At 42.1% G+C, this 14,192-nt stretch overlaps 2 protein-coding genes and 1 pseudogene across 3 annotated transcripts; 1 reads left to right on the forward strand and 2 right to left on the reverse strand.

Annotated features, from left to right (window-relative positions):
- Nucleotides 1–429: 429 nt before the first annotated feature.
- Nucleotides 430–7,948, forward strand: LOC147891664 (uncharacterized). 2 transcript variants are annotated; one of them, XM_087388481.1, is made up of 6 exons: nt 430–2,215; nt 2,335–2,900; nt 2,982–3,185; nt 3,432–3,685; nt 3,996–4,087; nt 7,354–7,948. In XM_087388481.1, the coding sequence occupies exons 1-6, from the start codon at nt 445–447 to the stop codon at nt 7,482–7,484; spliced, it is 3,018 nt and encodes a 1,005-aa protein (XP_087244607.1). In that variant the 5' UTR covers nt 430–444; the 3' UTR covers nt 7,485–7,948. The 2 variants fall into 2 exon arrangements, with proteins under 2 accessions (XP_087244607.1, XP_087244608.1); XM_087388482.1 differs by having other exon boundaries at nt 3,996–4,114; nt 7,354–7,434.
- Nucleotides 5,015–5,905, reverse strand: LOC147891665 (uncharacterized; annotated as a pseudogene).
- On the reverse strand, nt 6,106–6,894 carry LOC147891666 (uncharacterized). Its single transcript, XM_087387948.1, has one exon. It carries the CDS (start codon nt 6,892–6,894, stop codon nt 6,106–6,108), a length of 789 nt encoding a protein of 262 aa, XP_087244074.1.
- Nucleotides 7,949–14,192: the final 6,244 nt, after the last annotated feature.

Genomic DNA, 14,192 nt, shown 5'->3' on the forward strand with positions numbered 1-14,192 from the left:
ACGGGGGCAAGAACCCCTCTCACTGCTGTTCAGGACGAGTACTCCAATGAGAGACCATCTGGATTCAAATCAGCCCTACCTGGAAAACCTAATCCTGTGACATCTCAGAGAATGACAAGGTCTAAGGCAAAAATGTTAGCATCCGCTCCAGGTTTGTTTGGGGATGAGGTCAAAATATGTGATTTGAAACCAAAGAAGAAGAGACGAGCTGCAGCAGATGTAGGGACACCTGGCTCAACCAGTGGAAAAATGACGGTTGGAGATACCAAGCAGCTTGCAATGGACATTGGTTCTGAGAAATTTCCTTCGGATACTTCGAACAACTCGTGCAACATAATTGTGATGAATGATACGTTCATAAATCTGAGACCTGCGGATTTGGTTGAGCCAAGCGAGCCTGCAGACAATGGCATGAGAAATCCTGTCACAGCGGGGGAAGGATCAATGAGCCCACAAACTTTACCGGTGGAAGATAAGAAACTGGTGTATCTTACTGGATCTGTCCCTGTATTGCAGGCATCAGAGGAAACAGCCGTTACGTTTGTTCCGCCATGCCATAAACCCCCTTCTCCTGAAAGAGCCGGGAACTCTCATGTACAGGTTACCTTGGAAAAAGGGGAATTCAATGAAGAAAAACAGGTGCAAATCTCTTCTACTCTTTTTATGGATGAGGAAGCCTGCAAACAGTCTGAAGCAAAAAGTGAAAAGCCAACATATGATGATAACAGCCCATTGGATGCAGTTTTGGGAGGAAAGCTTAGTTATTGGGCTTCTGGAAGAACCAGCATTGAAGTTTTTCTGGAACCTTTGCGTACTGAGGCCTCTCTTTGTCCAAAGGTGGTTTGTTATGATGAGAAGGCAAAAGATACAGCACAAATTAGAGATGCATTATCTTCTCCCCAAGGCAATGACCACTGTGCAGATCTTCATATTAGAGACTTAGATACAGGTGCACGCTTAGATGATTTGAATAATTCTAAATGGGTAGAATCGATTTCAAACATAGTACATGCCTCAGGTTCAGCTGAGGTAGATACAGGAACATTGAGAGGAGTTTGGGCCTTTTCAAATGCAAAAGCGGATCTTAGCAGCCACAAGACACAAGGAACAGACACATCACTTCCTCCAACTAATGCTAGTACACAGAAGGGAAACATTGCCAGCGTAAACAATACAGAATGCTACGATGAGTGCGTTGGCCATGGGCAGGATGGCTGTGTTGATGGGCATCATACAGACTTGTTGCTCATAACTCCACCTACCAGGTTGGGTGTTCCAAAAATGTTAGATGCAAGCGGAGCAAGGGATGGTCATAATCTCTCTCCTAGTCTTGTATATCCCCTAAAAAATGAAGTCCATCAACAAGGAGAACTGGATTTCCTTCGCATGGCTCAGTTCACTCAGTCTATATTGCAGGGGAGAGTGAATAGCAGCAGAAGAAAAAGGACAAGATTAAGTAGTATGGATTTGACACTTACAAAGGCAGAAATCAGGAATTGTGAACAATCATTAAACCAGTTAAGACGGAAGGATGCTGGATCACCATTGCCTTGTCAGGAAAATCCAGAAGGCCAGGCAGATCTACCTGAATGGTCAAACCATGTATCTTCCTCAGCCTGCAGGATGAACATGGTGAATCCACTCTCAGTTCATAAACCATGGCTCAGCCTTCAGAAGGAGAATGGCACAAGGCTATACGAAGCATGCTATTGTGATTTCGATGATGATAGTGGTAAAATTCTCAGTCTTGGAGACTTAACAAATCGAAGTGGAGAGAGCTTGGATGCTAGAAAGCCCCTCACTGGAAATGCAGAATTTTGTGTAGAGAAACGAGGATATAAAAGACCATCAACTCCTGCGCTGAATAATCAGTATGAAAAAAAAATCAGAGTCAGAGCACAAAATTCTTTATGCAATGAAGAGGAAACTCACAGAGTGGGAGAGCAAGATTATTTCAGAGATTTCATTGTCAACCATTTATGCATTGAGGAGGAAAACAGTGAAGAAAAGGAGAACACACCTTCACAATGCAGAAAACAACCTGCATCACAATCAAGGATGAGATACAAAAGGATTGGTACAAATATCCTAAAGGAAAGCAGCAGAACAAGTCAGGCCACTCCATGCATTGCAAGGACATACGATCTTGCTACTACCAATTTCTCCTTGTCAAATTGCTTGCAGCAAACTCCTTTCAGTGTGGCTTCTTCAAGAGGTGATGGTTTTCAAACCTAACTCCTAGAGAAGCTAGAAGTTTTCTGTCTATTATGCATTCATATTCTCTTCCATAGTATAGTTTTAAAGCATTCTAAAAGAAATTCCAATGACTTGCAGGGAAGAGGGACGCTAAGATCCAGGCTCTTGAGGTAGATTTGATAACCAAGGAGGACAAAAAGACCCATGAACAAAAGATATGGAAGCTAGATCTGGAAAATGATATACACCTATACACAAAATCCAAGGAAGACCTCAGTACCAGGGCATGGAAACATGGTGAACATATGAAGCTTGCTGCAGCCTGCAATGTCCACCTTGAGCCCAAAAGCTCTTTAAATGCAAAAGTATCAGATGCTTTCTCTTCAATGTCCACAGACTGGGCTTACAAAGTTCAAGGCCATAGAAAGCAGGACAATCTTTTGTCCAAGGCAAAGCGTGCTGCTGAATTTAAGCTGAAGTTAGATCAACAAAAAGCTAAAGAAAAGGAGCTGCAGAAAAGAAAGGAAGAACAATGGAAGCAAAAAGAAGCTGAGCTTGCAACTAGAAAAAGGAAAAGAGAAGAGGCAGAGAGAAAACAACGTGAACAAAAAAGAAAGCGGCTGGAGGAATCCCAGCGATTAAGAAAAGAGCAAGAGGAACATCTGCGCTTGGAATTGGAGAGAGAACAGAAGAAGAAAGCCTTGGTAAGTTTTCATGTGTGTAAATTTTTTAGCTTCATATTTTATTTATGGCAATGGAACCATCATGTGTGCTAATTCTGGTAGGATGTCCGGGCAAAAAGCCAACATCCTCGAAAGGCTGAGGAGTTGTCCAAGAAGCAACATCAAATTGAGAGAGAGAAGGAAGCCAATCTTATGAGGGACAGACAATTGGAGGCCAAGCCTGCTATTTCTGCAACAAAGGAAGACAAAGAAAGACAAGGCAGACAGATTCCAAGATCGACAAGAATCCAATCTCAAAATTCCAAGGTATGTCAGAGAACATGGTAGTTCCAGATCCCTGACACTGCAGCAACAGGAGAGATTGAACTTCCTGACTTTTTGAGCAGCTAATTTAAGCTCAAGCAGATCTTCACTGCGTAGTATTCTTATTGCCTTTAATTCGTCTTTCTTGTCACTGTCTATCTGGCTGTCTGGCATGCAATATGACTTGTTGCAGGCCTCACCAACATTTTAGATTGTAAATTATGCCAAGTTATGCCTTCGATATGCCAGATGGTTGCAGGGTTCACAACCATCTGTAAACAGACAGGGCCCATGTCTGTGTCGCAATGTGAAAAGATCTGCCCAGTGCAAAAAGTTACATCAGCAACCATCAGCTCATTCCCTGCCCAATCAAGTTTTACACATGGGGAAAAGCCTAACTCTGTGGGTATACAATCTTACGAAATTTCTCCTTATAGAAGCACATCTGATAGTGAGGAAGAGGAAGCTGACAGGTGCAAGAAACCAATTCCACTGTGGGCAAGGTATTCTCTCTTGCGCACAGAGATTATAATCAGATTCTTCAAGTCTAATAAACAGAGATTCAAGAGAGTAGGCTAAAACCGATTTGAAACCAGGATAGGCTAAGATCAATTCAAAACCTTTGAGTGGGACATATTATTATGGGGGAGTAGATTACAGGTCAGCTGGGTAGTAGGTAGGTTGTGAATGATAAATATGAATCTTAGAAACATTCGAAAATGCTAAACTAAGTAGCTTATTGATTGCTTGATTAGATGTGTTATCAGTACTGGAAACATCAGTATGATCCGGCTAACATTTTCAAATTTTCAGGAAGGAGAACCTGATGCCACAATTAATCCACCAGCAGTACATGGACCCTGATGACATTTTCATGAATGATAGAGCTTGCAGTTTAGAAGAAAGTAAGCTATGATCTTTGCTGTGCAGAAGTAAGCTTTGATATTTGCTGTGCTGAAAATTATCAGAGGTGTGTGTGTGTGTGTGTGTGTGTGTGTGAGAGAGAGAGAGAGAGAGAGAGAGAGAGAGAGAGAGAGAGATTCTATCATCTGCCAAGACCAAGCAGCGTCTTCTGGATCCAAAACAACATTACAATATTTCTCTAGAGAAATGGCTGTGCACCTCATACTTTTGGTGAAACAGCAATGCATCTAGGGTCACAAGGAATGTGTCTATCCATAATCCTATAAACTAAACCCAAGTTGTGCTAAGAGTCCAGTTCTTCCATGTTCTCTTTATGCATGGTCTCTATTTGCTTTTGCTCAATCTTAGTTTGCCTGCATTGTATGCTAGAAAATAGTTTCCATGGCTCTGTTGCTTTTTTGGTCAAAGATAATCACAGATTACCTTGGGGGGAGTGGGATGTAGTTGTCTTTTTCTCATATATGGGCAAATCCATTCTGTCCAAAGAATTTTATGCTCTCTCCCTGCCTTGCATCTAAAGTGCAAGACCGTATCTATCTGACAGCTGTTTGGGATCCTTTTATAGACATAGGCTTGTGCCATTGTATTCACTCCGCAATGAATCTTAGCTAACAGTGTATGTCAATTTGCTGTTGGATAGTGGCTGAAATTTACCAGATAGAGAGAGAGATAGATAGATAGATATATATTAATGTCTCTAAAAGGCCAAATGGCCTATGAGACTAAAACAGTTGATACATCTGCTAGTGTTGTCTCATCAAAGAGAACAACAAAATAAATAAGCTGAAAGCTGAGAGCTACTGAAGGTACTTACAGTCTCAGAGGGACTGCAAGTGACCCAAAACTAATGAAATACCAATCAAGTATTACTAAAAAGTACCAATTGATCAGCATAGGCAGAAAGCTAGTCAATAGAAAGGTTGCACTCTTCTCATGTCAAAAATCCCAATCATGGGCAGCTCTAGGATCTCATAACTTGGTGCCACACGTTTCCAGTGTTTGGCAATGATGGCACGGATCCGATGAAGATATGGGTGCCGGGCGCGGGTTCTTGGGGGCCTGGGCCTCCGTGACCTGGATATGGCAATGGCTCGGTCCAAAATCACACCACTAGAGTGTGGCAATCTGCCTGTGTGTGATAAGGTGGTGGTGGCGCCAGGGGTTTCTGATGGCGGGGAGGGCATAAAAAAACTAGCTGAGGTGCTGGTAGTGAAGTAGTCTTTGAGTGTACTTTTTCTGGGTGGGGCTGGTCTCGGCTGTCTGTCTCCCAACAAAGTCTCTGTATGTCACTTGAGCTCTGATAAAAACAAACCCAAGCATTTTTAATCTTCGTACTCCATCACCCTACGGAGTGGACCAAATCCCTCTATGAATAGACAGTGGTATCTTCCTCGGATTTCATAATATACCGTGCATCTACATACGTAATGCTCCTCTGTCTCCTCCTCCTGTTGGCATAACTGACATATCCGATCCTAAGGGGTTGTGTGGGTGTATCTCCCCGTCTCTATCCTCAACTGATGTGATGAGGTTCGAATCTGGCCAATAATACTACATAGCCCGTGAGATAGGTGTGTGTCCATGTATGCTGGCCTGACTATAAGTTCATTTGGAGATAAATGAAGAAAATGGCTCTGGTAGTGTGCCATCTTCTTCCCTAGGGGCTCATGTGGTCTAGTCCAGATTCTCTCAGTCTCCAACTTGACAATATCAGCTCTAATGATCTTTTTTCGGTCATGGTGAGACAAGTCTAACTTGGGACAATCCAAACTATATTGAAAGGGTGGGAGTGCATCCATTGTCAACTCATGCTCTACAAACCATCTCTGTAGCTGAGCATACTAGCACCATGTTCGACCCTCCTCTGCTAGTTGCCTGGATGATATCATAGCCAACCGTGCATATCTGGATGATATCATAGCCAACCGTGCATATCTGGAGCTAGGTAGATCCCACAATCTATGTATGCAAGTTATTGCCTGGAACAGAGCCTCAGTCACTAGAAACCACGGGTGATCTCCTCCAGGGGACCATGAGGGTCTAGCACCATAATTTTGTCCCACACTGCATCTCCATACACTGTAGCAGTCTCCTCCATGAATTGGTATCTAGGTTGTCTCTGAAACGAAGGCCTGATTGCCCCCCTCAAGCATCCTCTTGACACAATAAACCTCAATATAGCATGGTCCGCAGCCACTCCAATGGGTCTGCTAGATACACTGAAATCATGGATCTGTGGAATTAGAGACGGCAACCCCATCAAATAATCAACTGTATTAGCACCTCCTTTCGGGTTCCAGCATGTAAGAGCATCTGAACCCGGCCAATGAGACAGACCATTGAAGATAATCAACCCATGGGCACTCCCTAATGCTAAGAAATGTGTACCATATTCTGTCACATCTCCCAAGTCCTGTGCAGACCTATGCAAACCAACCTCCTCTGCGTTGATCTCTCTGTAGATGGCATCACTTGAGTCATATATTGATGTCTGCCTCAAGTGTGTACGGGCAATAAAGTCCCCCACTAACAATATCTCCCCCATGCTCACATATCTCATAATGTCCTCATATAATGGCAAGTACGGCGACTCGCCCTCAGGTGCATACCTCGAGTAGGTAGGTGGAAAGTAGCATGCAGCTACATATAAATCCCTGGGATCCTCTCTGTCCACTCGGATCCACATGTATCTAGCTTCTGCATCTCTATGAACGACATGTACTATGTCTCGCAGATCCGCTCTGTACAATACTGCTACTCCCCCAGAGCCTCTAGTCCCTCCTGCCATCCGTGGCTGTGGTCGGCATACTGATTCCCATCTAAAACCTCTGACATCTGGAAGTTTCCTCCCCTTGCACTGGTGTGTCTCTGTGTAAATAGCGATATCCGCATGCCTAAAGGAATCCTCAAAATAGCCTGCATCTAGCCTCAGAGAACCATTACAGTTCCATATACTGAGCCTTAAAGTCTCAGAGGCCACATACCGTCATGTGGATCTCCTCTCTGTGATGATAACTCTCCCATCTCTGTACACGGCCCACTTGCCCTGTTCACGGGCTTCAAGCACCTTTGGCATGCATTCCTTCCTATGTGCCACTTGTGCAGAAGTGAGGTCCTCGTCTAAGTAGATCTTCTGACCTTAGAGAGAGAGAGAGAGAGAGAGAGAGAGAGAGAGAGAGAGAGAGTCTGTGTATGTGCAGAGAAGTTTGATCTTGAAATATTAACCGTTCGTTTTTTGCTGCTGTAGTCTTTTCGACCATCAAGTCCAGAAAGCACCACACGTTTTCAAGAAGAAATGGAAGTGGAAACTGGATACAAGATCAAGTTACTCCGAAAGAAGAATTGGAGTACAAGAGAATCATGGGTTATGTAGACTAACATTCAGGCCCTTATAGGAAATCAATATTCTTGGTGAGGGTTAATATCGCAAAGATTTGTGTACAATATGTTGATAAATTTGATTGTGTAGGAGGTTAAGCAAGGACGATTCTTTCAATTTTTTTCAAAGGATCCTCACAAATATTCTAGAGCACAGCTAACAGGTCCCGAAAGCTTTTGAGAGTTTTCGAGATAAGGCTACTGGGATTCAAAACGGGCTACAAGATAAGGCTACTTGGAAAAAAGCATTAGAGAGACTAACATTAGGATCTTCAAAATATATCAATTATTCATGGGAAGATTCAAAATCACAAGCATTTGTGTACATTAAGCTGACAATAACAATATTCTAGAAGGTCCAATGGGGATGTCTTACAAAGATTCTAACAAATTTACCTGAAATTCTTTCTGCACTACCTAATTGTGGAACCTTATTTATTGCTTACTCGTCTTGGACTCTTGGCTCCCAAGCACATTTGGTTTTCCAGCGTATCTCTTCAATTTGTTAATGTCTGAGGACTGGCCCTGCAAAGTCGTTGCTCTAATAACAGTACTTGTCCTGCAAACCTGTCCAGTAATGGCAGCACCTCAATCAATTGGGTATTACCGAAACCCAAATCCCCCACAACGAAATCCCCCAAACCACGTGCATGCAAGAAATTATGAGCTTCATAGTTTCTTGGATGCTAGGAGGTGTGTTTTTGTAAGATCCCTACCTCTAGGAGGTGTGTTTTGTAAAAACAATGATCGAGAAAACTCCATTTTGTCAATCATATATATAATGAAGTATCTCCCTTATTTATGCATGACTCAAAAAAAACTTTTATTGTTGTGCTTAAGTACTGCAACTTTCTTTGCAGGAAGCTTTGCTCCTATTGGTTGTATCTGGATACCTCCCTCGTATGCAAAATTTGATTTCTGTCTCATACAACGCAATTTCCTTCATTCAGGAAGATAAGCATGGAAAAAGTATTTTGTATAACTGTTGAGGCTCGCTCACTATCTCACATATTGTAAAATTTACCTTCTCATTTGATTCCGTTCTTTCTTTCAAGAATATAAAGTATCGACAAAACATTTTTTCTAGCCTTTGAGGACTGGGTTATCTTTCTTTTTCCATGAGATTTGCTTTGAGAAAACAATAGCTACATTGTTTGCTAGAGGATCGCACTAGAAGTGGAGATGCAACTTTTGTGTCCAGGCTTTTTTTAAACAGAGAACAAAATGATTGATATATAGAGCAAGATCTGAGAGTGACCAGCTAAAAAAGATGGCATGTAACATGTATTGCATGCAACAGCCGACAACTTTCTCACAGCATAATAACACATGAAGTGAACATGTCCCGAGAAAAAAAATAAGCATACGTTCTGTAGTTGCAGTACGGTAAGTTAACTTGGTTGGATTCCAAACGAAAGGGTGCACCTTTGTGCAGTTGAAAATTGTTCAAGTATCACATTATTTTTGCCACGCTATACATGCAAAGTACATTCAAAGTCGTTATAAAATTTTGACATAGAAACAATGTTCTCACGAGCATCTAATAAAACTTTTCTAGACATCTAAAAAGGGCACCTCTATGGTTAATTAACAAAATATTCCCACGAGACTTTAATAAAAACAATATTCCCACCAGCCTTTAATAATGTAGATTAAGGAAATTTTTGTAAACCTTTAAGGACGACACCTCTAGTGTAAGAAAGGCTCCCCTACACACTACCATATTGAAGAGGACTTGGATCTTGTAGTTTGATCACACTCCTTGATTGGCTTTCCTTCTACCACACTACTTAAGAGCAAGAACAATAGTAAGTTAATAGATTACAGGAAAAATCATTTGGTACAACCTTACATTTCATTAAACTTTCCAACGACTAGAATTTCAACAAATAGCAATTCAATAGATCATTATAGAATTCATTTCTTACCAACTTAACGTTTCATGAAGCTTTTCAAGGACTCATGAAATCTTGACTCCCTCCCCTATTGTGGAATGAACCAAAATAAAGCCTCAAACATGATGGAGTCTGCAGGTGGGTCGCCAAAATTCATAGAGGAATTCTGACCAACAATCTTGGCGAGACTTCACATTGAAATCTTCGGAGGTTCTTTAGCAGTAGTATGGCTATACTAGTGGCAAATACTCAATGTGGGGAAGATGCCAAGCACTGACCATTAAATCTCGTCAAAAGTGCACATTATTATGTGAATATGCAATCCTTGATGTTGACCATAATAAATGTCATCGTGAAGTAAGTCCCACCTATCCTGATGTATATATCTTTTAGCATACTTAGAAATCTCCATCGATTGAGGACTCCCTCGACTGTACGGTTCCTCATCTCGACGTTGATCATTGAAACCTCTTCGTCTCGATTGCTTCCACTCTAATGATCAATGTTTCTGCCACTATTGCATGCTAGTTGGGAAATTTTGGAAGAACTTGATGCAATGAGGAGCAATTTCCAACTGTTGGCCTATTAAAATCATCATATTCACCTCACAAAGTTTCTCCCAAGTTGCATTGATTTTGTTTTCTCCATGGGAGTGAGGTGCCTTCCATTTCATTATCATGTTTTGGTTGCTTCGATGCTTTGCGTGACTATGTTTTAAATCGCCCGTGCTTTTGATTCATCACCTAACTACATTCTACCTCTTCTCTTAGTGCCACCAAGGACTCTTTCTCCTTCAATGCTTGGTTATTTCAGTTACCATCTTCTTTTCTTCTATCAAATGAATCACTAGCTCTTTTGGATCCTCTTGATTCATTGGGTCCTTTTGGCTTCCTTGTGACATTGCCACCACATTCTATTTGATCTATGCCAACACCACCCTTACAATTGGCCTGACCATCTTGGGCACATGCCCTCTCTAGCATATTTTTACTACTTTTTCCACAATGTACAATCCTTTTGACAACCTTCCTTTCCACAAAAGAAACATGTAGTGTCGGCATTCTTCAATCTATCTATTTGATAGGTCTTCTACCCTCCCTCTCTACTTGGTGGGTTTCTATGGTCCTTCTACTTCTGTTGAACTAGCACTCTTCATTCGTGTGGCCCAAACAATTGATTTGTAGTATCATCTTGAGCGTTGGTATGTCCATCAACTTTGCACTTGGTACCCCAAATGTATCCTTTGTCTAGAGCTCCTTTTACTCCCACCTCTTACGAGAATTTTCCCCAGCTGCTCCTTTCTTTGTTGATTCTTTTTTGGCAATGAGCTCTTCTTCTTGATGTACCGAATTTCCCCTTCTTTAGAGCTCCTCGAGAATATGTTTTAGCTCCTCCCTTTTTTTTTTGATGATTCCTTTTTGACAATTAGATCTTCTTGTTTTCTTCTTCGTCTTTGTTGCCCAGAAAGAGTATCCTTCTCTCTTTTGGGTTTACTAATAACCCCTTTCTTAATCTGAATTACCTTGTGCAACAATTCATCATACGCTCTTATTGGGTTTGTGATTTCCATGTTGCTTGACTTTGCACCATTAGCAAGGCCACCCAACCATGCACAAAACACCATTCCATCTTTGATAGTGGCCAAGTGATTCAGGTTGCAAAGTCATACATTATCTCTTTAGACTTTTGCTTGATTTGATTGAGCTTTACATCACACCTTTCTTGCTAAGCTCAATTTGAACCTTTTTATAAAGGCTTACTTTAAGGCATTCCATGTTGTGAAATGAAGGTTCAAATACTAATCAAACCATTCGATAGCCTTATCTGAAATGTTATGGGGAAATGCTTCAAGTAATCTCCCTCTATATGGGATTCCAATATCTTTACCGTTTGCAAGAACCTCTGCAAATGGACATGAGGATTTCCACCCTCTCACTCAGTGTATTTAAAAACAGGGGAAATAGGTTCCTATTCTGGGAAATGACCTTTATTTTCCTTCTCTAGGAAGGAAAAATGGAAGAGGAAACCTCGACCTCAAGCCCTGACCCTTCCCCTACCCCTGCCAATCCTCTTGTTTCTTTAGATGGGCCCAACATCTACAATGAAGAGCCCATTGATAAAAAAGTTGAAGAGCGAGAAGCTGCATTGGCCTTGGAAGTGCTCTAGAGACCTCCTGGACCACCTTACACTTCTAAAATTCCATCTACCTCGAGCACCACAACTGTTGACCCCGCAATAGAGTATGGATTCTTGCTCTCCTTCTTGTCAATGGAGAACATTACCTCTTTCTCCATGACAGTGAGATTACGTTTGGTCTCCGAGAGGACCAAGCCCTTGGTGTCCTATGTGGATACGAGGTGGACACTATTTGCAAGAACCTGGGCTTTTGGGAGCAGATGATTCAACATAAGAGGTTCTTGCTTTCACACTGGCCACAATCAAAGATGTAGACAAATAGATCTACTCTGACCTACCTGATGTGCCAGAAGAAGCCTCCACATCTCACTCCAGATAGCAGGAGACCCCTAGATCCATCCTCATTCACAAAGAGGAAGGGATCGAGCATGATGACTCCATAGCGGTAAGAAACTATGGGCTTATAAATTCTTCTCTCTTGGTATAATTTTGCTTTATTGACCTTCTAACGTAATGTTGGATTGTTGCAGGAGGCATTTGAGGTCAACCTCTTCTCATCTTGGCAATGCCTTTTTTACAGTAGCCTCAGTTGAGATCAGTCACTGGCACATTACCTCGGCCAATCATAAGGGTGCCTTAAGGTTATCCACAAAAAGATTTTGCCATGAGGCACTAAGGACCTCCTAAAGTGCAAGGCCTGTCATGGGTGGCTGGTCATGCTGATATCAATCGGAATGCTGACATCAATCAAAATGTTGACAAGGTCATTTTGGTGAATCGCATGGCTGCCCTCAATGCTTTTGGAACCAATTTTCAAGGTATGGCATTGATGGCAGTAGCCATGTCCTTGGCCAACAATGACAAGAGCCTTGATGCTCTATCGACTAGGTTTAGAGCTAGGAGTCTATTTGGGAACTCAAAGCCCACTGTTCTCAATGTTTTAGATGCAACAAAGAAGAAAGACAGGCTGTGAAGCCTTATTGTATAGAACTTTTATTTTATATGAATACAGACATACTTTTTCTATAGTGTCCCATTTTGCATTTTTTGACAAAATTTATTTCATGTTATCCTTGTATTATGCAACTTTAATTGTTGTTGGTATTAATATTTTTATTCTTTTCAGAAGCATGCTATCAAATAACTTTTTGCACTATAATGGTCATTTTTTAGCATTCCAACAAGAATCTCACCCTAGCTCAGAAGGAAAAAGTGCTCAGCATCGCACAGGAAGCCCAAAAATGCAAAAAACCGCCACATTGTGTATGGAGCCTCTTTGACTTGGGTGCATATGGAGCTTGTTTGACCAAGTCCAGCATGCTCCATACGTGTTGTGGTGAGTTTTGCATTTCTGGGCTTCAGGCGTGATGTCGAGCACTTTTGCCTTCTGCACCACGTCAAAAAAACTTTATTTGACTACTCAAATTCACATTGAACTTGCATAAAGTGATGGAAAGCATCGCATAACATATATAATTATATGGGAACAGTAATAAAACATACAAATATCTTTCATTAATTGGTTTCAAAGGGTAGAGATGTCCAAAATGATTCAGATTACACCAAGTGAACCTAAGTAGAAACATCTATGGCCTAAGGTAGAGATTGGAGCAGATGCGCTTGGCTAGTGCAAGGTCCTTGTCCATCACTAATACTCTTTTAGCGTGCATCACGCATAAGTTTGCATCTTCCAAAAGACCTACTACCATTTGCTCTGCTACCTCATGAATTTCTTTCATAGCACCTAAAGTGAAATGCACATCATCCTTGTATTGCCATACTATTTCATATACAACATGCTAGAAGGGCGCATGGGGAATGAGATTGTCCATAATGGTCTAGAACTTGCGAGTCTCTTGAAGTGCCTTCACTCCTGACTTCTTGCACCTCTTAATCTTTGGGGGACCTTGCATCCGACCTCTAGACATGGCTCCATGCTTGTTTGCTTTGAAATTCTTTTGCCTCTCCTACCTTGCAACCGCCTCTTCAAACTCCTCTTCCTGTGTCTGGTGGTTCTGTGGAGGTGGCCTCTCACGTCTCACGGTCTTCTTTGTCCTTATCTTCCTTCTCTTTGAATGACGTTGTGGGTCAAGCTGAGGCTCTTGCTAAGCTCGTACCAGAGGCTCCTCATTCGTGACAATCTCGAAGCATAGAGGGTTGATGACGTTGTTCCGTGCGGTCTGCTTGGTTGGGGGATTGGGGCCAAGGTTCATAATATCTGTGACTTCACCAAATACTACCTTTTGTTGTGCCCCCTATAGTCTCTCCATCTCCTGGCTTCGCTCTTCTTACTCCCCTCGTTGGTCAAGATGCTCCATGCCAAGACCCCATGGAGGAGGGAGGGGAGTGAGCAGTTTGCAGAGTCAACCACGATTGTTCGAAATATTTTGAACCTCTTGGGAGACCTCTCTACTTCCACGGCTAGTTGTGTGGAAGGAGTGAGAGGACCCCTGATCGTGCTAGGATCCCTGATTGTGCTGAGATCCTAGGTCATGCTGGGATCCCCTATGAGAGTCCAATGGTGGGGACTCGCGTTGTTGGGATTCATGCCGATGAGAACGGCCTTCAGATCCTTGTTGATCATTGCCCTATTGGCCATTGGGGCTTAGAGTGTGTTCGGAGGCCATGGAGTTGTGAGGAGGAGAGCAAGTAGTGTCTACATGACGTCCAGTGGGTT

Source organism: Dipteris shenzhenensis, chromosome 17 (genome assembly GCF_047967505.1).
Source record: "Dipteris shenzhenensis isolate YYH24624 ecotype China chromosome 17, Dip_SZ_1.0, whole genome shotgun sequence".
Classification (NCBI taxonomy): domain Eukaryota; kingdom Viridiplantae; phylum Streptophyta; class Polypodiopsida; order Gleicheniales; family Dipteridaceae; genus Dipteris; species Dipteris shenzhenensis.

Coding starts and splice junctions, on each gene's coding strand:
- LOC147891664 (XM_087388481.1), top strand. CDS start 445: ATGAGCCCACAAACTTTACCGGTGGAAGATAAGAAACTGGTGTATCTT. Junction 3,186..3,431: donor TCCAATCTCAAAATTCCAAG/GTATGTCAGAGA, acceptor TCGATATGCCAG/ATGGTTGCAGGGTTCACAAC. Junction 4,088..7,353: donor AGCTTGCAGTTTAGAAGAAA/GTAAGCTATGAT, acceptor TTGCTGCTGTAG/TCTTTTCGACCATCAAGTCC.
- LOC147891666 (XM_087387948.1), bottom strand. CDS start 6,894: ATGGCAGGAGGGACTAGAGGCTCTGGGGGAGTAGCAGTATTGTACAGA.